We start from the raw sequence: 22,398 nt of genomic DNA on the forward strand, positions 1-22,398 counted from the left end.
TTTTTCTGCCTGAATCAAAATGCAGACTGTTGTGAATAATGGCTGAAGCATTTGGTGGTAATATGAGGAGTTCTAGGGCTAATAGAAATCATAACAATAAGCCTGAATTTTGTCAAAAACACCACTGAGGGCACTATTTTCATCGCTATCTCAAAATTTCCGTGGACTTGCCCACACGAAAAATTAATCAGTAGTCAAGCTGACATTGACCTAACACCTGTTAAGAGGATTCGTGCCGCTGAATGTTTTAAAATAGGAAAATCGAGCTCAACACTACTGTGGTGGCCTATGGAAAATGAATTAGTGGTCTTGTGCCATATACCAAATACTTCGAGAGATTTGAACGTACAACCATTAACTTATAGAGTTTTAGCAATTTTGCAGGATTTTTCCTTTGTTTACCTTATTTGCATATTTTTGACCCTGACATGTTCATTTGAACATACATACAGCAGGGATTACCCTGGCTCAAGAACGGCATGAGATAAAATCGCACATGAAAAAAAACTGTGTGAGAATTTCAAAGTCTGTGGGAACCGGACCCAACTTTCCCTGATTTTCTGCATATTGGTTAATTTGCATAACAATACACTCAGTGAGACAGTGTTCGGACGACCTCAGTTTTCAGACATTTAATGACATGCTGTTCGTTATACTCACTTCGCTCCGTCTTGATAGCGTTTTACAAGTCATGCTACTTAAAGTCAGGTGACGCTGCCGTCCCGTTGGTAAAAGCTATTTCGGGCGCTACAAACTTGGTGAAGTTAGCCACACCGTACAATACGATTACGAGGTGTAGAACGCAACACACAGGGACAGCCCGTGTCCGATATCTAGAAGCGCTATACACGTTGAAATATAGTTGCGTCATCCGTGGATTAAACGTAACTAATTATCATGAAATATTTCCATATAGTTTTCTAAACACATGGAAATTGAAAATCGGGGTTCGAAGTTTCAAAATATCAATATTTAGCCCCTTATCACATTCAAAATACGACGTCAGATTACTGCGATAGCAGTCCGATTACACGCACTCAACATGGGGGCAAATATTTGGCAACTTTGACCCCCTAATTTGCCACTTCTGTCGGTGTTAACAGTTTGAGGATAAACACAATAAAGTTTCGAAGGGTATGGTAATAAGATTTCGTTGTGCTCGTCATTATTAGCCCTGCGTACGATGCTGTGTGTTCCGCTACAGCTAATCGCCCCGCTCACCACATGTGTGGTGAGCGGGGCGATTAGCTGTAGCGGAACACACAGCATCGTACGCAGGGCTAGTCATTTATGAAACGGCTTTGGGCGAAATTCACTGCCCTGTCCGAAAACTGTCACACTGAGTTAAGTTGTAATCGGAGGCGATCGAATCCATACGCTCTAGTGCGGGAGTAACGGAAGTACAGTAGTCCAGAATAGTGCATTTGCGTTTTTTCTTCGCACTACCACTCGTACTGAACACGAATGTTCCTTCGAAAGCGCCATTTTGAGCGACGACAACACACTGTTACAGTCTGCCCGATCGCCATAAAAGGAGTGCTCATTTAAATATATTAATATTCATAAGAAGGGCGTTGCCATAGATCCCTTCTGGGTTCCAACCAATCGGTGCAGCAACATGAACCCTCGCTGCAAAAAACACGTGTCAATAATTCTTCCCTCCCCAATCCAGTTCCTTTTTCCTTTGGAAAAAAAATTGATTGACAGGCCAAAAAAAAAAGTACCTGTATATCGAAATATGAATATTAGTCTCTCAAATGACCTTTGCCCCTATGGAATTCAATACTGCCAATGACGTTGTAAATAACCATGACGACACCGTTTGCGATATTTTGATATGTAGCAGACGACAACTGCCGGTATGGCTTCCTGGAGCGAGTCAAAACCTATGTCGACAGATTATCTTATTTATTTTATAGCATTTTGTATTATCTTTGCCTCATTCTTAATTGGATATAAAACTGGTTCTTCAACTTCGTTCAGAAAATGTGGCAATCCGCTACATGGACGATGGCATCCGACATCATCGAGTACTGTAAAACCAGCAAAATATGTTTCGAAACCTTTCAAGAGGGCCTTCAGAAAGTTGGGTGCGCATCACCTTTCACGGATTTGTGTTGATTGCGTGCGGACTGCACCTTCTAAACGAGAATTTACTGTGTTTTTAGATGAGACTGCGTATTCAAAGGTACGTACTAATGTTATACTATTACATGTAACTAGAACGAAGGATATTGTTTGTTTATATGGGGAGGGCGCTGAAACGAAATGTCATGGGTCAAAGCTCAAACGTCAAATCTTCACGCAAATGATTGCTGTGAAATATCTATGGTCTTCCGTCCTCGTTTTGTTATTGTTTGCGGATGTGACGATGTAAAGTTGTTTTTACGGAATAGTGGTTATTTAATTAATCGTATTAATTAAATTCAGATCTATCCGTCTCTTTTCTAGGTGTCTTGGAAAGCAAATGAGCGATGGCCCAGCACAGTGGATTTGGAGGCTGCCTCGGTCAATGTTGGAATTCGACCTTGCAGTACTGTAACGCCAGTAAGTAATGATTTCTGAATCTATACATTGTTCTATATACTATTTTGGACATTTTTCTGATGTAGTTTTTTCGATGTTTATTTACTAATCATTTTGGTTTTCTTTTGCAACAGAACCTAGTAAGTGGTAATGGCTGTAGCACCATGACGGCAGCAGAATGCTCAGCTGCTGCCCCAACCACTCCTCATGATTCAAAGGTTCTTAAGGTAAGTCATGTACAGCAAATCTGTGTATAAATTACCATAATGGATATTGTCGGTTTCGAAATTAAAAATTTCTGGCAAGCTATATAGCCGTGGTTGCACGTGCACCTTGTCTTGATTTTGTGGTAGTCATATATATAGCATTGTAAAGTCTTTTACATACAATTTCACAGGATAAATGTATAGGCATCCATTTACACTTACAGGCTAGGCTTCCATTAAAGTCCATATTTCAGCTATGAAGATGTATTTTTTTCCATTTTTTGACTGTAAAACCTAATTGGGGTTGTGTGTCAAAAGCTAATGGAATTTTATTTAGGGACTGGTCAGTTTCTTCGGGCAGGAGATTGGACTTGTGGTGGGGGGGGGGGGGTGTCACCCTGTTTTTGACTTTGGTGATAGGGGATCACCATGTTTTTGAAATGCCAAATAGAGGGTCAGTGTGTTTTTTAATTTCAACATGGCTCATACTTGTGAAAAATGCATTGCACTAACCACAAATTTCATCATTCAGTTGCATTTCTCGGGGCGCCCTTCGGGCATGTAACTTTAATAATAATAATAAGACATATTTTTCAGAGTTCCATCCTAGTGCAAAACTTTAATATATCAGACATATATATATCTGAGATACCTGTATGTCTAAAATTTTTCGGCGCGCCCTTCGTGCGCATTTCTTTAAAATATCAAACAATATTTTCAGGATGCCCTTCAGCTGCATGACTTTCATGTATCAGATATGTATATATATCAGTGATATCTGGATGTTTGATATTTTTCGGTGCCCCCTAAGGGCACAGTAAATTAATATATCAGAGATATATGTCAGATATATCATGAAGTCCGTAAATTGAAAGTCTGTTTTGCAAAGTGTACTAATCATTATGAAATCTGCAGTTCATATGAAAAGCATGACAACTTCCTGATACTTTTGTTTCCTCTATGAGAATTCAGTATTAGAGAGCAACATGCACTAAAATTTCACAATCACATTTTTCTTATATCAGTTCTTGACATCTGGTTATGCATAAAAAGAGTTGAATACATTCACAGCTCATTCGATATACTGTACTCAAATTTTAGAATTGACACTTTTGAGTTGCTATCTTACAACTCACATGACAACAATGTCATTAAAACACAGAATGACTGAATGTTTTAAGTTATACCAAATATATATATATATATCCAGTGTGCCCTCTAACAAAACAGATTTCATGAAACTTCTGAGTCAATTGAAAAATTTGTAAAATTTTCTTGAGTCACAATGTATTTCTTATTCAACTGAAAATTTTCTTGCGTCACAGAGAATATTCATCATCATGAGTCATGGCGTATCAAATAGGCTTAGAGGGCACACTGTATATACATATATATATATATACATATATATATATATATACATATATATATATATATATATATATATATATATATATATATATATATATATATATATATATATATATATATATATATATATATATGTTGGGCAGCCTCTTGCGTATTAAGGGGCATTCACTGTTGGCTGTATGCTTGGCTCACGGTTCGTGTTGCCGTTAGAGCATTCTGGTGAGTCCATATTTCAATCCTCAGCAATGTGTAACCGTACTCTCTGTGCCCAAGTTCAGAGGTTGCCATAAAGCCATTATTGTGATAACCGGGAGGGCATATTGCATACTTTTTGTGTGTGTGTGTGTGTGTGTGTGTGTGTGTGTGTGTGTGTATATATATAATGCCCTTATCTCTGTGATGTCAAATGGGCTCTTGTTTGTTCTACAGAAATCAAGATGCCCCGTATATGTATGACAATGAATGGATTGAAACCAATCAGTGTAGCAACATGAACCCTCAAAAGTTAAACATATATTTGCTATCTCATATGTTATGTTTTTCTTTAAAAATAGGAACAGTTCACTGAAGCTACAACTCCCTCACAAACTACTCCTGGGTCAGGAATGGAAGAAGCAAGCCAGGGTAAGATGCTTGATGCAGACAAGAACTTTAGTAAACCGCAAAGTGAGAAAGACATACAAGACCTGATAACTGAACTCAAATGTGTGATAGAGAGACTTAGACAGGAGAATCTACAGATGATAGAAGAGAGGACTGCCAATGCTAAATTGATAGATAAATTAAACAGAAAAATAGAAATATTAACTGATGAGATAGAAAGTTTGTTTGACACTCAAGAAAAAAGAATTAGAGCTGCTACTGAAATAGGAAGACTTGAAAACATGAATGTCTATAATGATACTTTGAGAGTTTTGTCAAATAAACAAAGGAAAGATTTAGACCAACTACTTAAATTAGACACTATAGGTCAAATGTCTGACAGGAATCCTGTTCTAACTGCCTTTCTGAATAGTATAACTGCAAAGATGACAGAAACAGGTTTAGGGTTGACAGGTTCCCCTGAAATGACCAGAATTAAATCTGCAGCACTGAGATTGCAGGCAGTTGATTGCATATATTCATGTAGAAATATGAATTATACAAGTGATTTAATGATGGCAGTTCAGGCTGTGCTGTTATCTATAACTCAAAGTGAACTTGCTTGTAATGTTGTAGGCCATGTGACACCAGGTGGTGGATATGATTCTGTGCAGACATGGTTTAAAAACCTCAGTGGAACATGTCAACCTGCACCATGTGGGTTAATAGAATATGCATTTGATAATGAGCAAAGAATATCAAAAACTTACTTAAGTCGTAATAATAATAAGCAAAACATTGAAATCTTGACAAATGTGATTGTACATCAGCTTGATCCAACTTGCAACATACAGACAGATCCTCAATTCAAGCCTTGTAATTGGCCAAAACCACCTGTAACAGATGTCTTGTCTCTATTTGATCTTGATCAAGAACTACAAGTGATTGTAGAGTCAGCAAAACATGATTTGATTAAACATCATCTAAATAAAGTTCAGTTGGAGATAAGAAATGGTGATGCAGTTGAGACTAAAATACTACTTAACACAACAGTGATTTGTCCTTTTTGTGGTCATATGCAACTGAAAAGTAAACAACTAAAATGTAATAATTGCAATAACTATATAAATAAGAAACCAACTGTAAAATCAACAAATACAAGAGTAGTAAGGGTAAAGAAAAGTGATCAGGCTTGTAATGAATTAAAATTTCATAACTATTCAGGGAAGTGTATAACCAATGAAAAGACAGGTACAGAGCATATCATAATTGTAGAAGATGATAAGGAAGATGATAATAGTACAGAATGTCATTCTAGAGAAAAAACAAGAGAAAAAGCGAAAATACAATTACTCAATCCTGAGTTTGTAAACCCAGCATCTTTAGAATCCATTAAACAAGTTTTAAGAGCAATAGGAAACCATTCAGGAATATCAAGATATAGAAATGGAGAGAGTGAAAGTTCAAGGGAATGGACAATCATTAGATGTGATGGTTTACCCCAACATTTAGTAAGGAAAGCTGTGAATGAAGACAGAGAATTTGATTGGGTTTTACTGAGAACAGGTCCAGGTCATGAAGAGATGAATATGATAAAGTCATTTGTTGAGATGTACTGGGAAGTAGCATATAAAGAATTTGGATTGACACAAGGGTTTAAATCTGAAAAATCACTAAATTACTTCAAGAAATGCTATGATCATCACCAATCATTTGACAATTTTAACAAATTTCATGATTCCATTTGGCAAGAGCTACTGTGGTCATACTGTACATCTGTGGATACAGTATCCCAGTCCTCACAGAATTTCCTTCATTGGCTAGACTCTCAATCTCAAACAGATCTTACAATACACTTTATAAATAATACTCTGCTAAATCACTGCTTGGGAATATATATGTTTCGCAAAGGTATTAGATATAATGATTCTAAGGTAATGAGGGCTGGGCGCCAACTGTTTAGTCCTATTTGGTCTGGTCGAAACCACCCGAAATACAAAGAAATTGAGGCTTGGGATGAATATGATAGACTATGCCAGCCAACAACTTTGCAGGAAATACTTGACCAGTATGAATCTGTGTCAAGGTCAGGAAAGGATGACAAACATCAAGGACTTGATTTTGTCCTAGAGGAATACAATAAATCTGTAAAGGCTTGGATTTCAGGAATTCCTGATTCAACTAAGTGGGAGCGAGTTATAAGGAATCACGATAATCTTGAAAAATTAAGAAATGTTACATTATCTAACATTGGTCTTAAACAGAAAGTCACAATGAATCGAAATATTCCATCATATGAAAATGAAGTCATCAACTTTAAAGTTGCACTGCGAAAAAAATAAATTTCTAATGCCTCAGGAGAACAGAAAATTGACAAATATAACTGGTGATGAACTTAATGAAGATCTCATTAATTTTGACATGATAGCAAAGCAAAGACGACTTAATTTCATCCATGAATACCTGTATAATGGTAAATTTCCAAGCAATAGATGTAAAGAACCTGTTTTATTTGTCACTGTAGATGAAAGGGAGAAATATATGAAAACTGAAAACAAAACAGTTCCACAGATAAAATCTGACATAAATCTACTGTTAAGTATGCCTTCAGAATTACAAAGGGAACAGTGGATAGCAGAAGTAGAGAGTTTAACCAAAAAAAGAGCAAAAAAATCTCAATGGATAGAATTATATCATGATATCAAGCATAGAATTGACAACTCTGATACAAACTCAGTATGACAAATTTCAGGTGATTTCTAAAACTTCACTTTGATATATCAACAAAAAGGCTCTGTTTCTCTCTTAAGGTATTTGTTTTGATGACATTGATTCTTATTAGAATTTTTACAGTAAGTAATGTTTGATTCACAATTTGAACCATAAAAAAAAAAAAAGAAAAGTTTTGAGATGTAATTTATTCCTGTCAACATTTTTTTTCTTGTCTTTCCATACAAGAAAACATGATGTTTTATGCAGGTGACATTAAAAGGGACATTAGCTGTAACTTGTAGATTACATTTTCAGCATTCTGGTTCTGTGTATGATTCGAATTATGTATGTGTAATGATTATTACATTTGTTGACAAGTCAATTCTAGTCTTGATTTGAATTCAATTTCAACAATAACAGTGCATACTTATGATGTACAGACTGTGCTGATAAGCTAAGTACTGAGTATTTCATTATGCTTCAGGTATTTAATCATAAAAATGTATATTTAGGAAATTTCAATGTAGGCTATGTAATATAAATTTAGACTAGCACTGTATGTAGGTCATGTAAATAGAAATTTAATGTAGTAGGTCATATAGGCTATTTCAATGGAAATTAAGCATTTGCAATGTAAACAAATATTCAGTATAGGTCATGTAAATAAACATCCATTGTAGGATATGTAAACAGACTATTTGTTACAGAATGCATTGTTTCACCTTTTCTTATGCTTTATCTGCAGTAATCATTGGTATTGGTTTGGAGTCAGTATGTTGTAATTCACAAGATTAAAAAATTACAACTCAATCTCTCCTTAATTTAATGTAACTTTCAAATTAATATTAAACAGACACCTATCCATATGCTTGTACATTGTGATTGAACCTGCTGTGTGAACAGTAAAGTTGTGAACCAAATTATCAAATTGATATCTTAATAATCAAATCATTTTCAATTTTTCACCAGCACTGTTACAGTGTAGAGTGCTATTCTCTTTATACCAATGAATGATTAGCACAGTATTATTCAATGTGAAATAAAATTACAATTTTCATCTTGTACATATGCCTTTCATTTTGTATGAATGAGAGTGTTTTTTGTGTGTTGGAGTAAAAATATCTCATTAAATGGAATCCTTGGAACTGACCTCTCAATCCCTTTTTGTTAAGGACCAGAAATATGAAACATCCATCAATTTCCAGAAGTTTATATTTTTAATATCCATCAATTACTCCTCACAAGAAAACAAATTTTAAATTGTCTCTATGATCTCAGTTTTTGTTCCCTCTCTGAGTCATCATACATTGTTAATCCATGAAACTTGATATATTTCCTTCAACTCTCTGTGAACTGTTTTAACAGCGAGATTAATGTTACAGATGTTTGACCAGATTTTCAACTATACGGTTGCATTCACAAACACTTCTTGAGGAAGGGGTAAGATTTGTGAAAATGATTCTCGTTTTCTTTCAAACCCTCCCCCCCCCCCGACACACTCCATAAAATTTCAGACACCCCCCCCCCTTTCAAGTCATGAAAAAATTTGAGGACCCCCAATAAGTCCCTTTAGGATTTCGCACATACCAATGTTCTACATTCATAATGCTGTGCAAATCTAGCTGCTTTGAGGGTACCGCTTTGTACCTATCGCCTATTCTTGGTCTTTTGGCCAGAGGTCCATATATCTTTCTTTCATGAATTTGACCTTGTTTGTGTACCATCTATGTACTGTCTGTTCTGTGCTGTTTTGTGTCTATGTTTTACGAATTCTGACCTAGTGTTATTGGATTATTCATTGGTATGATTGCGATTACTTTAACACAGGCCTGCTATTGCCAGATTCATTTTGTGCATGTTTCCATGGAACACATAATCTTACTGTACTGGTTGGCCTGAGGGAACTCTAAACATATATTGTAGCTTTAATTTAAAACTGAGTGTCCGGAGGGCACACCGAAAATGAATAACTTGCGTACCTTTGACATTCACTGTATTTTCAAGCACCCCCCCCCCCCCCCCCTGCAGTACAAATACTTTTCAGCCCCCCTCTCCTGATATGTTGCTTATTTTTTCAGGTCCCCCTCAAATCTCCCCTCCAGAAACACCTCTCCCCCTCCAGACGTATTTGTGAACACAACCTAATCATCCAGAATGTATTGAATATACTCAAACCACTTGGAGTGGTGCGATAAGTTGTATATATGCAACATGTAGTAAAATGTCATCTAAAAAAACCAATTGATGCCAATAGATTTGTATTACAGACTGTTAGTGGCAAGGCAAGGATGGGGGTATTGAAATTCGACAGGTGCTCAAGCCTAAATGGTATCTGGAAGTTTACATAAATAAACAAACAAACAAACAAACAAACAAACAAACAAACAAAAATCGATTGCGACCTGGATGACAATAACAAGAAATTGTTAATAAACGGTAGTTCTCTTCTTGGAGGATAGGCTGGCCCTGAAAAGGGCCGTTTGTCCGCGTTTTTAGCAACTGTGGGTAACCCGGAAACCCTTGTTCAGGACGATGTCCGCTGCACGGTCTTCATCCTCTGTCTTCAGTAGAAAGCCTACCGTGCACTCCTGTGCAATGCCGCTTCGCCCAGAATTAACGGGAGCACGGCACTGTACCTTTAGATAGTATACGCCATTTGAAGAAAGACGTGCATCGATCACTTCGGAAAGTAATCGAGCTGCATCTCTCTTCAAATGGCCCAAAATGTGCCGAGCTTCCGCGAAATTCTCGACGATCGCAACTGCATTTTGATCGTGAGGGTTGTCCTTCTCACGCATCAAACGGTAGGCTCTACCTTGAGTCAGGAGACCGTCATAATGCAGCATTCCAACTGCCATGACACGATGTATAATCACTTTCGGCATTTTGTATGCTGTCGTCTACGAATTGTAAACGCAGACGACAATATCAAAACAAACCGCGAATTTATTGTGACCCAGCATGACCTATTCCACTGTGAGATCTCATTGACCCGATTGGTTGGAACCCAGAAGGGATCTATGGCAACGCCCTTCTTATGAATATTAATATATTTAAATGAGCACTCCTTTTATGGCGATCGGGCAGACTGCTGTACAGCAGCAATGAACACTTGCTGTATCGACTCCAATGATTTGTCAATGAACGCAAAACTTCCTGTTGGTAACCAATCACAAACGCTGTTGAAAAGGGTAACTCTGCAACAGCTTTTTTCTGGCGTAATTATAGCGCTCTCTACGGCGACACAATGAGTGGTTCTGTACTGCAAACCTGTCAAATGTTACCGATGAATTTAGATCGCGTAAAGGTATCACGTACGTTGGCTGGTCCCCGCCTCAGTGACAAGCACATAGAGGCAGGTAACGGGAAACCGCCATGTATCGAATTACGAAATCTGATTGGTTGAATCATGGGGCGCTGTCATTGGCTGTTCAATTTTACTTTTAAGTAAAGCTAAAATTATCACAGCGAACGTGGCTAGAATTTAATCGAGGATTTAATTAATATTCTTACAAGTTTTGAAATATTGGCAGGTACCAGACTAGACTAAAAAGCACGCGATAAAAAATGATGCACTATGTGCGGGCATGCGCAATCAACAACTTCCGGGAGACCAAAAACTGTCTCATTTCAAAATGGCGGTTTGCCGGTATCTGCGTCTTACTTCGTGCATGCTGCGTCTAGCTAGTCACGTGAGACGCAGTGATCAGCGAATCACGTACGCGCCATTTGAATTATCGGCGCGACTTTTTTTGCCCAATTGATTTTTCTGAATGCGATTTTTCTGATTTTTTAGCGTAAATATCGCGTTATCGCGCCCCAAAGTGATCCCTGATACAGACATACATGTACATACATACATAATATGAGGTTATTACGAAAATACCGCAAAGGATGCACAAGGACATTGGCGCAGCGTATCGCCCGACGCGAAGCGGAGGGCGATGCGAGGCGCCAATGTCCGAGTGCATCCTTTGCGGTATTTTCGTAATAACCTTATTATTATACATCTTACATTCCTGATCGGGGCATCAAATGTCGGAGTAGTGACCGTTTTCGTGCAATGTCAACAATTTTTCTTCCGATTTTATCGCGCCAGTGTGGGAACGCTCCCTCGGACGCGCTTCTGCAAGTTTTGGAGTGTGTGCACTACACAGAACAGTACAGAGCGCGCGCGCGAGACTTGTTCTGGCACTCGTCCAAGGGGTCCCTTGAAACCGTTCTACAGTGAACGCGCAGATACAGCCGCAGGGAATGGGGCGCCTTGAAACCGTGCCGTACGGAACGGGCGCGAGTTCCGTACGGCTTTTTTAGCGCACGCTAAATTCTATTTTTCTCGATGGTAGATGTATAATAATGATACATACATACAGACAGATGCCACTGACTTACCATACATGCAGGGTTCTCAAAAATTTTTGAAGTAGGCGGAAAATTCAGAAAAGTAGGCGGTTAGCTAATGTGTGCAACCAGGTTCCCTGGGCGGGGGGGGGGGGGGGGGATATAGTTCTAAGCAATTTCAAGCATTCTTATACAGTGTATATATAAAAGGCTATTCCAACATACACACAGGAGGGAGGGTTTCAAGGAGGGGTCCCCTCCCTGAAAGCAAGAAATTTTTAAATTTGAAGACATTTTGAAATAATTTCATGCATTATTGTACTGTATGAAAACCATTTCAGCATGAGAGTGTTAAGGATTATTTTTAAATTTGAAGACATTTCTGAGCAATTTCATGCATTCTTATACAGTGTATAAAAGGCTATTTCAACATACACAAAGGGGGAGGGTTTCAGGGACGGGGGTGGGCAAGAAATTTTTAAATTTTGAAGACATTTTGGAGTAATTTTATGCATTCTTGTACAGTATTAAAGACCATTTCACTCAGCATACAGAATAATCATTATCATTGCCAATTACAACATGTTTTCAAGGGATAAAGTTTTAAAAAAGTCAGAAAAAATTAATTTGATATCACTTGGGCCTATCAACTACATTCAGTTGACAAGGATAATAGCAAAATTTCACCAGACTGCTGTGTAGAATTATGTTTAGCTCATGACTTGAACAAACATTTTGAAATACATCATAGAATGGGGCCTAGGGTTTTCACAACCCAGGTAACGATCCGCTAGAATCCTGACCAGCCTGGCTGTACAAAGTGTTTTACTGATTTAAATAAACTTGATTGAAGATACAGTAAAATCAAAGAGTTTATTCAATTCAATGAATTATAGGAACACAATTTTCAGTGATTTTAATTCACTGTACTAATTTCACAATAAAACGAATCCGCGAGCTGATTATTGATTTTTTGCTGATGTTGAATATAATTGAAAAAGAGAGCTAAATTTCAGTGTTCATGTTTGATAAAACCTCAAACTATAAACGACACTGAACGCCAGCCTGTACTACAGGTAGTCAATTGTAACACAGTACACACAACGCGATATCGGTCGACCTGAAATCTGACACTGTGATCGACGTAGCGTTTTAAAAGTACGAAAAGTGAGACCAAGTATTTTTTTGTTTATTTAGATTTGACCTAAACCTCCCATAACCAACAGACAAAGTCACAAAATCAAAGTTTTCAAGCGTCGACTTTCTCTCGCGATGCACACAACCACAGCCCCTCCACAAAGCGCGATGTCGATCGACTTGAGTTGAATATTGACATCGTGATCGACCATGGATAGATTGACGTGGCGTTCGTTCGAAAGTATGAACAGTGAGACTCAGTAACTTGTGGTCGCTTTAGATTTGATCAAAAACCTACCAAACCCATCAGACTAGGCCCTACTCTTACGCAGAAAACCAAAGCTCTCAAGCATCGACTTTCTCTTCCGCGTTTGACAAAACAAAAGTCGGCTTCATTCGGAAATGGTCGGCTATTCGCGGGCATAAACGTAATTGTATGTTAGTCCAATTTTCGGCTATACCCGATGTCAACGTCGGAATAATTCGGGCTGTGATCGGGCGAGCGAGGTTGACCTCGAGAGCGATGCCCAGTGTATTAGTAAAACACGTTCGCTGATCGCGGTTCTACAGTGATAGCAACAAGTTCACTGCGTAAATTGCTAGACTACATATAGCCACATCGGCACTTCTGAAATATTGTCTGCGGCTTGCAAGACCACCAAAAAAATCTAATTATTGTTATCAAAACCAGAATTTCCGGGCCAGAGAGCGAAACAGTGCTGTAAAGTAGCCAGCCAAAATACGAAAGTTGCCGGTCAATTTGACCGGCATCCGGCTAAAAATGAACACGCTGTACATGTATCAAAGTGAGCTAATAAAAACTACAAAGTGTACACAAACTTAGGAGTAAACACAGCTTGTAAGTTTAGGTACAGTGAAGGTTCTTGTCTACAAAATCTTACCTACCTACAACAGGTGGTGCTTCACTAACATTGCCTGGCTTGTAGAGAAAATCATACGCCTGTACAGTAAAAACACATGAACATGAATATCATTATTGGTCTGAATACAGAACTTAATACAATAACTCTCTGCACCCTATATGTATATATGACTGACAAAATCATGTATAATACAAGGAAATGCTTTCGCTTTAGAATATCTATTTCTGAAATGCAAGGTATCTGTCATGAATTGTTGTTGCATGGTATTCCATTTTCAATCACCATGATAAGTATTTCACCAGAAAAAAGTTAGAAATTTTTATGTCTCTGCTCTACATACCATCTTGTGTAAACCTGTCTCACAAACATGAAAGTACAAAGCCAAGATTCAAAACCAGATACACTGGTGATTCATCATTTGTGGTGATGATACAGTCAAACTTGTTGCTCACTGACAGCTATATTAGCGTGCTGTGAATACATGTACAGTGTTCTCCCCAGGCATTTTAGCGTAGCGGTCCCGCTACGCTTTCGCCTCTCCCCGCTACGCTTTGATTCTCCCCGCTACGCTTTAAAATATTCCCGCCATCCTTTAGTTCACACGCTAACGCTCTGCGTAGCTATCAGCTGTTGCATACATTGTCTACACATTAGCGCTCACTGCAACTTTCAACCTCGTGAAAGAGTGGTAGGTGTGAAGTATGGTATGCGTCTGATAACTTGTCCGTAAGTGTTGAGAGGAACGTTAAAACAATAGAAGAATCGGCTGGGTTGTTCACAAGTTTTCATTCTACAATGACTATTACGACCAACAAAGACTTTTAGTTGGTATACATCGAGGACAAGTACTCACAGAGTTAGGCGGTGTAGCACTAGCGGGGCCTTTGATCACATTCCCATGCTTTGATCAACGAAATGGACCGCAAAAGAAACAAAAGAAGCAGTTGACTAGTGAGGTTGATTATGATTTTACAACGATAATCTTTTTTTTGTCCGAGTACGATCACGATCGCGATCGAGTTCACATTGCATAAATTCCAATATGGCGGCGGTATAACGTGTTGACATCGATCCTGGCGTCGCGTGTGGTTCCACTCTGACACGTTCTCTGAAAGATTTTACACCTGATTTTCGAGTGATTCTAGTCGTACTTAGTTCATGTCTTGTGATCATCTTGGTGTTATTTTTAAAATCAAGAATCGAACGACGATGTTCAGTGGCAGTAGTAGTTACAGGGGGGGGGGGGGTGAAATTGATCCCCGTGATGAAACATTATTCGCGGCGTTTGTCATTCAAAAATGATATAAAACTCAATTACATTTGAATTGTGTAAAGCTTAAACTTATGAATTTTCCTCTTTGTTGGCAATTTTTGACAATTTTATTAGCAATATATGTATTAATGAAACTCCAATCAGACGAACCATTTCTTGCTTTCAATCTGAACTTGCTGTTACTGTTTGAATCTTCTATTTTAATTGCAACTGTACTATACTGTGATGATTTATTTAAGTGTAATAAAGAGTTTCCATGATGTTCAAATTGCATACTTGTGTGTTACCAATTTGCATTTTGTTGTGAGTGTACATGAATGCGTGGGTGCATGTGCAAGCTTATATCCATATGCAAATATAAATTAATGATATGCAAATGATTATGCAAATTAGCCGCTACGCTTTTGCTTGATCCTGGGGAGAACACTGATGTAGACACGGCAAAACACTACTCATCAAAGTACCTTGATTTATAATTTATTTTCAAACATAGACGACACTAGCAATTTTGATTGATTTAGTTCAAAAATAAACTATCTACCTCAAGTTGCTTTGATGGGTTTAGCAAGCTACATGTAAGGATCACGAATATCTGCCAGAATGCACTTGCTCACCTTCCATTGGTTCAAATCATAACTGCCTTCGATGATGACTTCCGGTCTGCCGCCAACTCCAGTCATTCTCCGGAACAATCCATAAGAATTTGTCAAGTGAAGGTAACTGGTCTTGGAATGCCACCTGTGGACAATAGGCCAGACGTTCTGCCTTGCTGTGTCATCAACTACACTATGAGGCACCTGTAATACAGAAACATGGCATCTGAAATGGTTTTAGAATCTGAAGACAACTACACAGAGAAATCAAAGTATGGCATCTGAAATGGTTTCAGAATCTGAAGACAGCTACATGTATGCAGGGAAACCCAGTACTGAATACATATGGGTGGCTTGATATTGTTGATTGATCTAAATAACAAATGAAAATGATTAAAATTATCAAGACAAATATATATTATCTATCATATTTAATATGCATATGAAAACGTGGAAAAAGTAGGCTCAAACTTGGTTGAGTTCATCTCAACATATGCAAATAGAAAAGAGCTTAATACAGAAAAATTATACATGAAAATGCGGGCATTTCCTATAATAGCATCTCACATTGAGAATGTACATTAACCAAGGGATGTGATTATTGTAAAAAGGAAATGTACAAATACTTGAAAACAAGTCATCAGATCTTCATCCTCAAAATGACACAGACAACTTTTCAAATGAAACAATAATAATTGACGTCAATGTGAACCAAGGATGGTAACCATGTACCTATAACTTCTTTATCAAAATGGTTTGATCCAAGCCTCACTGTTTTCAATGGTAAGGTAGGATCAGTTCACTTGACAATGGGTGTGAAAAACTTAAACTTCACTCAAAATTAATCAGAACTATCAAACAAATGGGAGAGCTGAAAACAACTTCCAAAACTGACTGCAAACAAACACTTACCAAACTAATTGCAAACATAAAGACAGCTGCCGATGAAAATAACAGGCACAGGAAAATGGACCAAACTTTCTTGAGGAGCCCTTCTTCATTATACAAACACCTGTATGGGTAGAAAGAGCATGATTACAAAACTTTCAAAATTTTAAATTTGAACAAATTTCAACATGTCATTTTTCTCTTTCATGACAACATGTGTTCCCTTATCGATACAGAGACTTCAAAGCCAAGAGAAAGATAGCTTTACCTGCCTAGTGCATAGATGATTTCAAAATCAAGGGAAAGATAGCTTTACCTGCCTAGTGCATAGATGATTTCAAAATCAAGGGAAAGATAGCTTTACCTGCCTAGTGCATAGATGATTTCAAAATCAAGGGAAAGATAGCTTTACCTGCCTAGTGCATAGATGATTTCAAAATCAAAAGAAAGATAGCTTTACCTGCCTAGTGCATAGATGATTTCAAAATCAAAAGAAAGATAGCTTTACCTGCCCAGTGCATAGATGATTTCAAAATCAAAAGAAAGATAGCTTTACCTGCCTAGTGCATAGATGATTTCAAAATCAAAAGAAAGATAACTTTACCTGCCTAGTGCATAGATGATTTCAAAATCAAGAGAAAGATAGCTTTACCTGCCTAGTGCATAGATGATTTCAAAATCAAAAGAAAGATAACTTTACCTGCCTAGTGCATAGATGATTTCAAAATCAAAAGAAAGATAACTTTACCTGCCTAGTGCATAGATGATTTCAAAATCAAAAGAAAGATAGCTTTACCTGCCTAGTGCATAGATGATTTCAAAATCAAAAGAAAGATAACTTTACCTGCCTAGTGCATAGATGATTTCAAAATCAAGAGAAAGATAGCTTTACCTGCCTAGTGCATAGATGATTTCAAAATCAAAAGAAAGATAACTTTACCTGCCTAGTGCATAGATGATTTCAAAATCAAGAGAAAGATAGCTTTACCTGCCTAGTGCATAGATGATTTCAAAGGCAAGTGATGCAATTCCCATCCACACTGTGACTGGCATGATCTTCCTCAACGCTTGTAGAAACTCATTCAATGTAAATGCTAGAAAACAAATGTATGTTTTACGTTGACTTCAGAAAATGAACTTTGGTATAAGCTTTATATGCTCCACTCAGGTTGTGTGTTCTTTAAATATTACACAATTGCATAAACAAGTGTTGAATCACAATTTCTCTAGGTAATACATGTATATACATGTATCAATCTATGTAATCTCTAATAATATGCTACCTCCTTTAAGCTATAGATCTGTTGATAGCTCGTAACAGACACAAACCACTGTCATTTGAAAATACGCTGATGGAAAGTGCTATAAATATAACTGGTGTTTAACATTAACAAGTTGATCATACATTTTTTACATCTAAAATCAGAAAGCTGAAAACTTTGCATTTCTGGCTATACGTTACCTATTTTGGATTCAATTCCGTAGACACTGGTGTCGATATGCAGCGAGAACAGTTTCACTGTCCAGTAGACCAGCCCTCCGTATACCACTATTTCTGAAGCTTTTACCAACACCTTGACGGCTATTTGGAACACACTACGGGAACTAGTTGCACCTGCTGAAATTGAAGTTAAGTTACGATTATATAAGTTTTGACTCACACTGAAGTCTGACAAGGGTCAGTACATGATTCTAAAGCTGCCACTTGGGGGCGCCCTTCCACAAAACTGGGCCTATAAGGACTTTTATTAAAGGATGCCAACATATATTATTACATTTCTCACTTACGGAAGAGAAACAGTGTAAACAAAATCTAATTGAAGCAATTTTTTACCAAACTCATTTAAAGGCAACTATTAGCATTATTTGTGGGAATGTCACCACATTGAGAAAACATTTCTACAGTTTTTTGGAAAAACTTTTTTTCAACTAGTTTTGAGATTTTCCAGTATTGACACAAAATGACAGACACAATGCTCTTTCTCCTCTGCAGTTTCAACTTTAAGATACAAAAGCTGCCAGATTTCTGTTAATGTAATAGGCACCTCAAAAGTGAAAGACTTAAACTTTTGTTCTACCTTTAATATCAAGTATGCTGCAGTAAAACATTGGAATTCCCTTCCACATACTATCAAAAACTTAACAAACTGGCATTCCTTTAACCCTTTTCCTGCCGAGCGCCCTTGTCCGTTATCCTCCCAAGTAAGTAGAAAACCGCCCCATAATATGTGCCTGCAAAAGATTGGCTCTCCTGCATGTTATCCTGCCAGGCATTTTGGCAGAAATCGCCCATTTTCAGGGTAGTAGTTTTAGCCGTACTTATACGTGTTAGACTTCGATAATTTCTACATGCCCGTAGACAGGGGAAGGAGCTCAAGGGTTGCTGCAGAAAAAATTGAGGTCACCGGCTTTGTTTGCCCCTGGGAGTGCGTCATTTTATTGCCGTTTCATGTTTATTTTTTCTGAAATAAACTCCTTCAGTATTACGCACGTCTGCTAGGCACAAACATCACCTCACTCGTCTGTTAGTCAGAGACCCTGAGGGTCGTGCTAGGGGTGCAGAAGCACCGTCAAACCTGTCCTGTTTCCCCAGGGTAGGGTCAATTGAATACGTACCTTAAACGACTTGGCAGTGTAGCACAAAAACTACGTTTTTGCCGTTGTATTAACGACATGGCTAAGCCATTGAAGCACAGCTCAACGTAGTTTAGCCAGCTCAGTTGGGAGTTGGCTTACGAGTGTTACCGTTCATTACTGACTTAATCGAGTGGTCCTCAGTCAGGTATGGGTTTGTACCAACATGGCTTGGGCTGCAGCTAACCAGTGATAACCAGTCACTACACCCAAGTCTTCAGTTCACTTTTGCGATGCACGGGTGCAACGCAATATGCTTCCATTATTCTAGCCATCGACGTGTCCACATGCCTGGCAGCCATATTGTACTGCTAGCTGGTTTGCATAACAAAAGCAGTCCCTGCTAACTGCAGGCGGTATCCCCGTAGCATATTGACCTTATGTCACCTTTTGAATTCTCTGTACGCAAACAGCGTACATAGTTACTAATGCGTCGGCAAGAGGATACGTTTGCCTGCAAACCAAAGCCAATACTTCGGACGATGGAATAAATAAAAAATCCAAAGCTACGTCCATTGAATGGCACGGCCAAGGCGGTGAAGGACGTTGCCTGGCTTGAACTTGCAGAGCTGAAGCCCAGCTTACGTCGGACACCAGTTTGTAATGGTATTTCCGAGTCGTTCATATCCGTTCCATCGGAGGAACAAGTCGAGCCGTCCCGTCAAAAATACGTTCTCATTTTCAGTCACGCACAACTGAATAAGTGACTTTCGTCTCGCACCATCGGCATATCTGCCAAGTCGTTTGCAAGAGGTAGCCTTCTAGATTAGCATTGCGAGTTGGTCAAGTTCGGCAGCAATCTCTATAGTGCCAGGCAGCCAAGTACGTCAAACTCCGCCAGAAAACGTCACCATGCTATCCTGCCAAGTCCGCTAAAAAGCGGTAAAAAAAAACCCAGCCCCCCTCGGGTGTGGGGACTGGCGGACAGGTTTCTGCACCTTTCCCTGTCTATCGACTCCCTGCGAACCCATTTCGAGGGGAAAAGGCGTTCCTTGTCAGTAAACCTCTCCTAGGATGACCCCTAAACGCACAGGGGATAGCAAAACGTAGTGCCGTCGACTTGGCAGGAAAGGGGGTACCCAAAAAGGGCCCGATTTCCACCGGGTTGGGAGAATAACGGTCACCAGTGCTTAGATTCTGGCTACACCGAATTTCAAGCGGATTTTCACCGACTTGGCAGGAAAAGGGTTAAGACGCAACTCAAGAAATATCTACTAGACATAGATTGACATTACATAGTTTCATTTATTTTCGACTCTGTACTCCCTTTACTTTGACTTTTATTTCCAAACAATTTTTTCTCCCTCCCACTCGATGTATTTCTGTTGTGTGCTTGTTTCATTTATTTCTCTTAAATGCTTCGTCACTTTAAAGTCATGCTGTATTATTCCTTATTATTAGTATATTTGGGCCATGGACTTTACTAGTTTGTAAGAACTATTTCCATGGTCCTCACCAGGGATGTTAAAACATTTTGATGACAAACACTGTTGTAACTTGCTATTACCATTATTTATTTCTATTCTTTCACTGTACGATGTGCCTTGTAACCTTTCCCCTGGTGAAATAAAACAAACCTTTCCTCAAGGAGACTTTCAGGCATTATCCTTCAAAATGTAGAATATAAATCAAGGGTCACCACGCAAATTTTGATATAAATCACCTTAAATTTACAGATACTTGGAATTGATATGAAAATGGCCACCATCCCTGTGCTAGTGCTGGAGAGAAAAATAAACTTTTCACTTTTCACAACACCGACATGATGAAAACTTTATTTAATCCAAGAGCTTCAAAATTGTGCCACCACCACTAGTGGTTAAGCAGAATAGTATTGGAAAAATTTTTGAGTCCAAATATGTGTTCCTAAGGTGTACTCTATCTTAAACTGAAACACAACTCTACATATGGCTACCATGGCATTGTCACTTATCTTTCTTACCTTTGCTTTTGGAGAAGAAGTCGTCATCCAGTGTTGAAAGACATAGCACTGCTGTGAGGACATTGAAGAAGTTGTAATTTCCCGTCAGCAGTATCAAAATCATTAAAAACACCTGATAAGAATGAATTATACACAGCAATATGTCATATTTTCAAAAAGAGCCACACATTGAGAAAATGTAGTTAGTTTAACTATACAGCTTTGATATCACTTATAACATGGTACAGTTACATTGGGTAAGCATGTCAATATCAGCCAGTGAGTTTAATCATTTAATATACATCATGGGTGTAAATGTACGAAGCTTCACACAACTTTCAGGTTTACACCAAGTATCGCTTGGTGCAGACGCATTTGACCATCTTTTGTGTTGCAAACCAATTCACAAAATTATGAATGCACATGTAGTCATCCATATCTGTGAAAAGTAATTTTGGAAAAGATGAGAATGGCTCTTCCAACTTAAGTAGTGTTTTATGGAATCCTGTCATATGGTCGCATAGGCACACCAATGGAAACCTTGGAAAAATGACACCATTAGTTACTATCCATGTAAAATTTACAAACTTTAAAGCACGGACATAAATACTGTATGAAGGTATCTGTCAGAGTGCATCTCAGCAATAGGACATTAAAACAGGTCTAATAATATATATCATTAACCCTTTGAGCACTGTAATTTTTCCCCAAAAAATATCAAGGCAATATTTTATGAATTTTTCTGTAAATCTTTTCCATGATTTTAGACCAAATGAACATAAATTTTCATGGGCTACACTTTTTGACCAAAATTTTGGGAAAAAATCAGAAAAAAATTGTCTACATCTGAAAGAAATTGTTGGCGTTATATTGTAAAAGGGTAATAAAAATTAACTTTGGCACTCCAAGGGTTAAAGATAAAGTAAATTATTATACACCTGCATCTGTAACCTATGGAGTTTAGTTGTACAGTAACTTTCGGTATCAGAGGACGCGAAGTCCAATAACTTTGACGCGGAGTACAATAACTTCAGGTGTTATTGAACCCTATTTGATCATTGACCTCAAAAACCTTTACGTCGATGCGGGGAAAAAGGAACGATGATCCACAATTTTTAACAAAAAATATACTTCTGAACATTCAGTAGCTAACAAAATTTATAGTGGTCAATCCAAAACCTGTGAATTTGAGTGAAATTATGCTGCTGACCTACAATGTCTACCACATACACTGCACGCGGGTTGAAATTTCGTTCTGTGCGCTAAGCAGACGTGCTGTACAGTATGCGTTCCCTGTCTGCTCGCGATCGCCCCAAGATCACTCAGTGCA

General features: G+C 38.1%; 2 protein-coding genes across 2 annotated transcripts in view; one reads left to right on the forward strand and one right to left on the reverse strand.

The window, feature by feature from the left end:
* Positions 1 to 22,398, reverse strand: part of LOC139131972 (lipase maturation factor 2-like) — a 49,772-nt gene that overhangs the window by 22,421 nt on the left and 4,953 nt on the right. Inside the window, exons 5-10 of the mRNA XM_070698315.1 lie at positions 21,090 to 21,201; positions 17,976 to 18,131; positions 17,502 to 17,607; positions 16,538 to 16,637; positions 15,647 to 15,829; positions 13,782 to 13,836 (exon numbers count right to left, since the gene is read on the reverse strand). Coding sequence (XP_070554416.1) covers positions 13,782 to 13,836; positions 15,647 to 15,829; positions 16,538 to 16,637; positions 17,502 to 17,607; positions 17,976 to 18,131; positions 21,090 to 21,201 — 712 coding nt within the window. The remainder of the gene's footprint in view (positions 1 to 13,781; positions 13,837 to 15,646; positions 15,830 to 16,537; positions 16,638 to 17,501; positions 17,608 to 17,975; positions 18,132 to 21,089; positions 21,202 to 22,398) is intronic.
* On the forward strand, positions 1,515 to 7,736 carry LOC139131964 (uncharacterized). Its single transcript, XM_070698302.1, has 4 exons — positions 1,515 to 2,188; positions 2,452 to 2,547; positions 2,661 to 2,753; positions 4,658 to 7,736. Exons 1-4 carry the CDS (start codon positions 1,862 to 1,864, stop codon positions 7,025 to 7,027), a joined length of 2,886 nt encoding a protein of 961 aa, XP_070554403.1. The 5' UTR covers positions 1,515 to 1,861; the 3' UTR covers positions 7,028 to 7,736.

This window comes from Ptychodera flava, chromosome 1 (assembly GCF_041260155.1).
Source record: "Ptychodera flava strain L36383 chromosome 1, AS_Pfla_20210202, whole genome shotgun sequence".
Taxonomy (NCBI): Eukaryota; Metazoa; Hemichordata; class Enteropneusta; family Ptychoderidae; genus Ptychodera; species Ptychodera flava.

Bases quoted from the DNA above. Each gene is read 5' to 3' on its own strand.
- LOC139131964 (XM_070698302.1), top strand. From the start codon at position 1,862: ATGGCTTCCTGGAGCGAGTCAAAACCTATGTCGACAGATTATCTTATT. The intron at 2,548-2,660 runs GTAAGTAATGAT...CTTTTGCAACAG, and splicing joins CTTGCAGTACTGTAACGCCA to AACCTAGTAAGTGGTAATGG. The intron at 2,754-4,657 runs GTAAGTCATGTA...CTTTAAAAATAG, and splicing joins ATGATTCAAAGGTTCTTAAG to GAACAGTTCACTGAAGCTAC.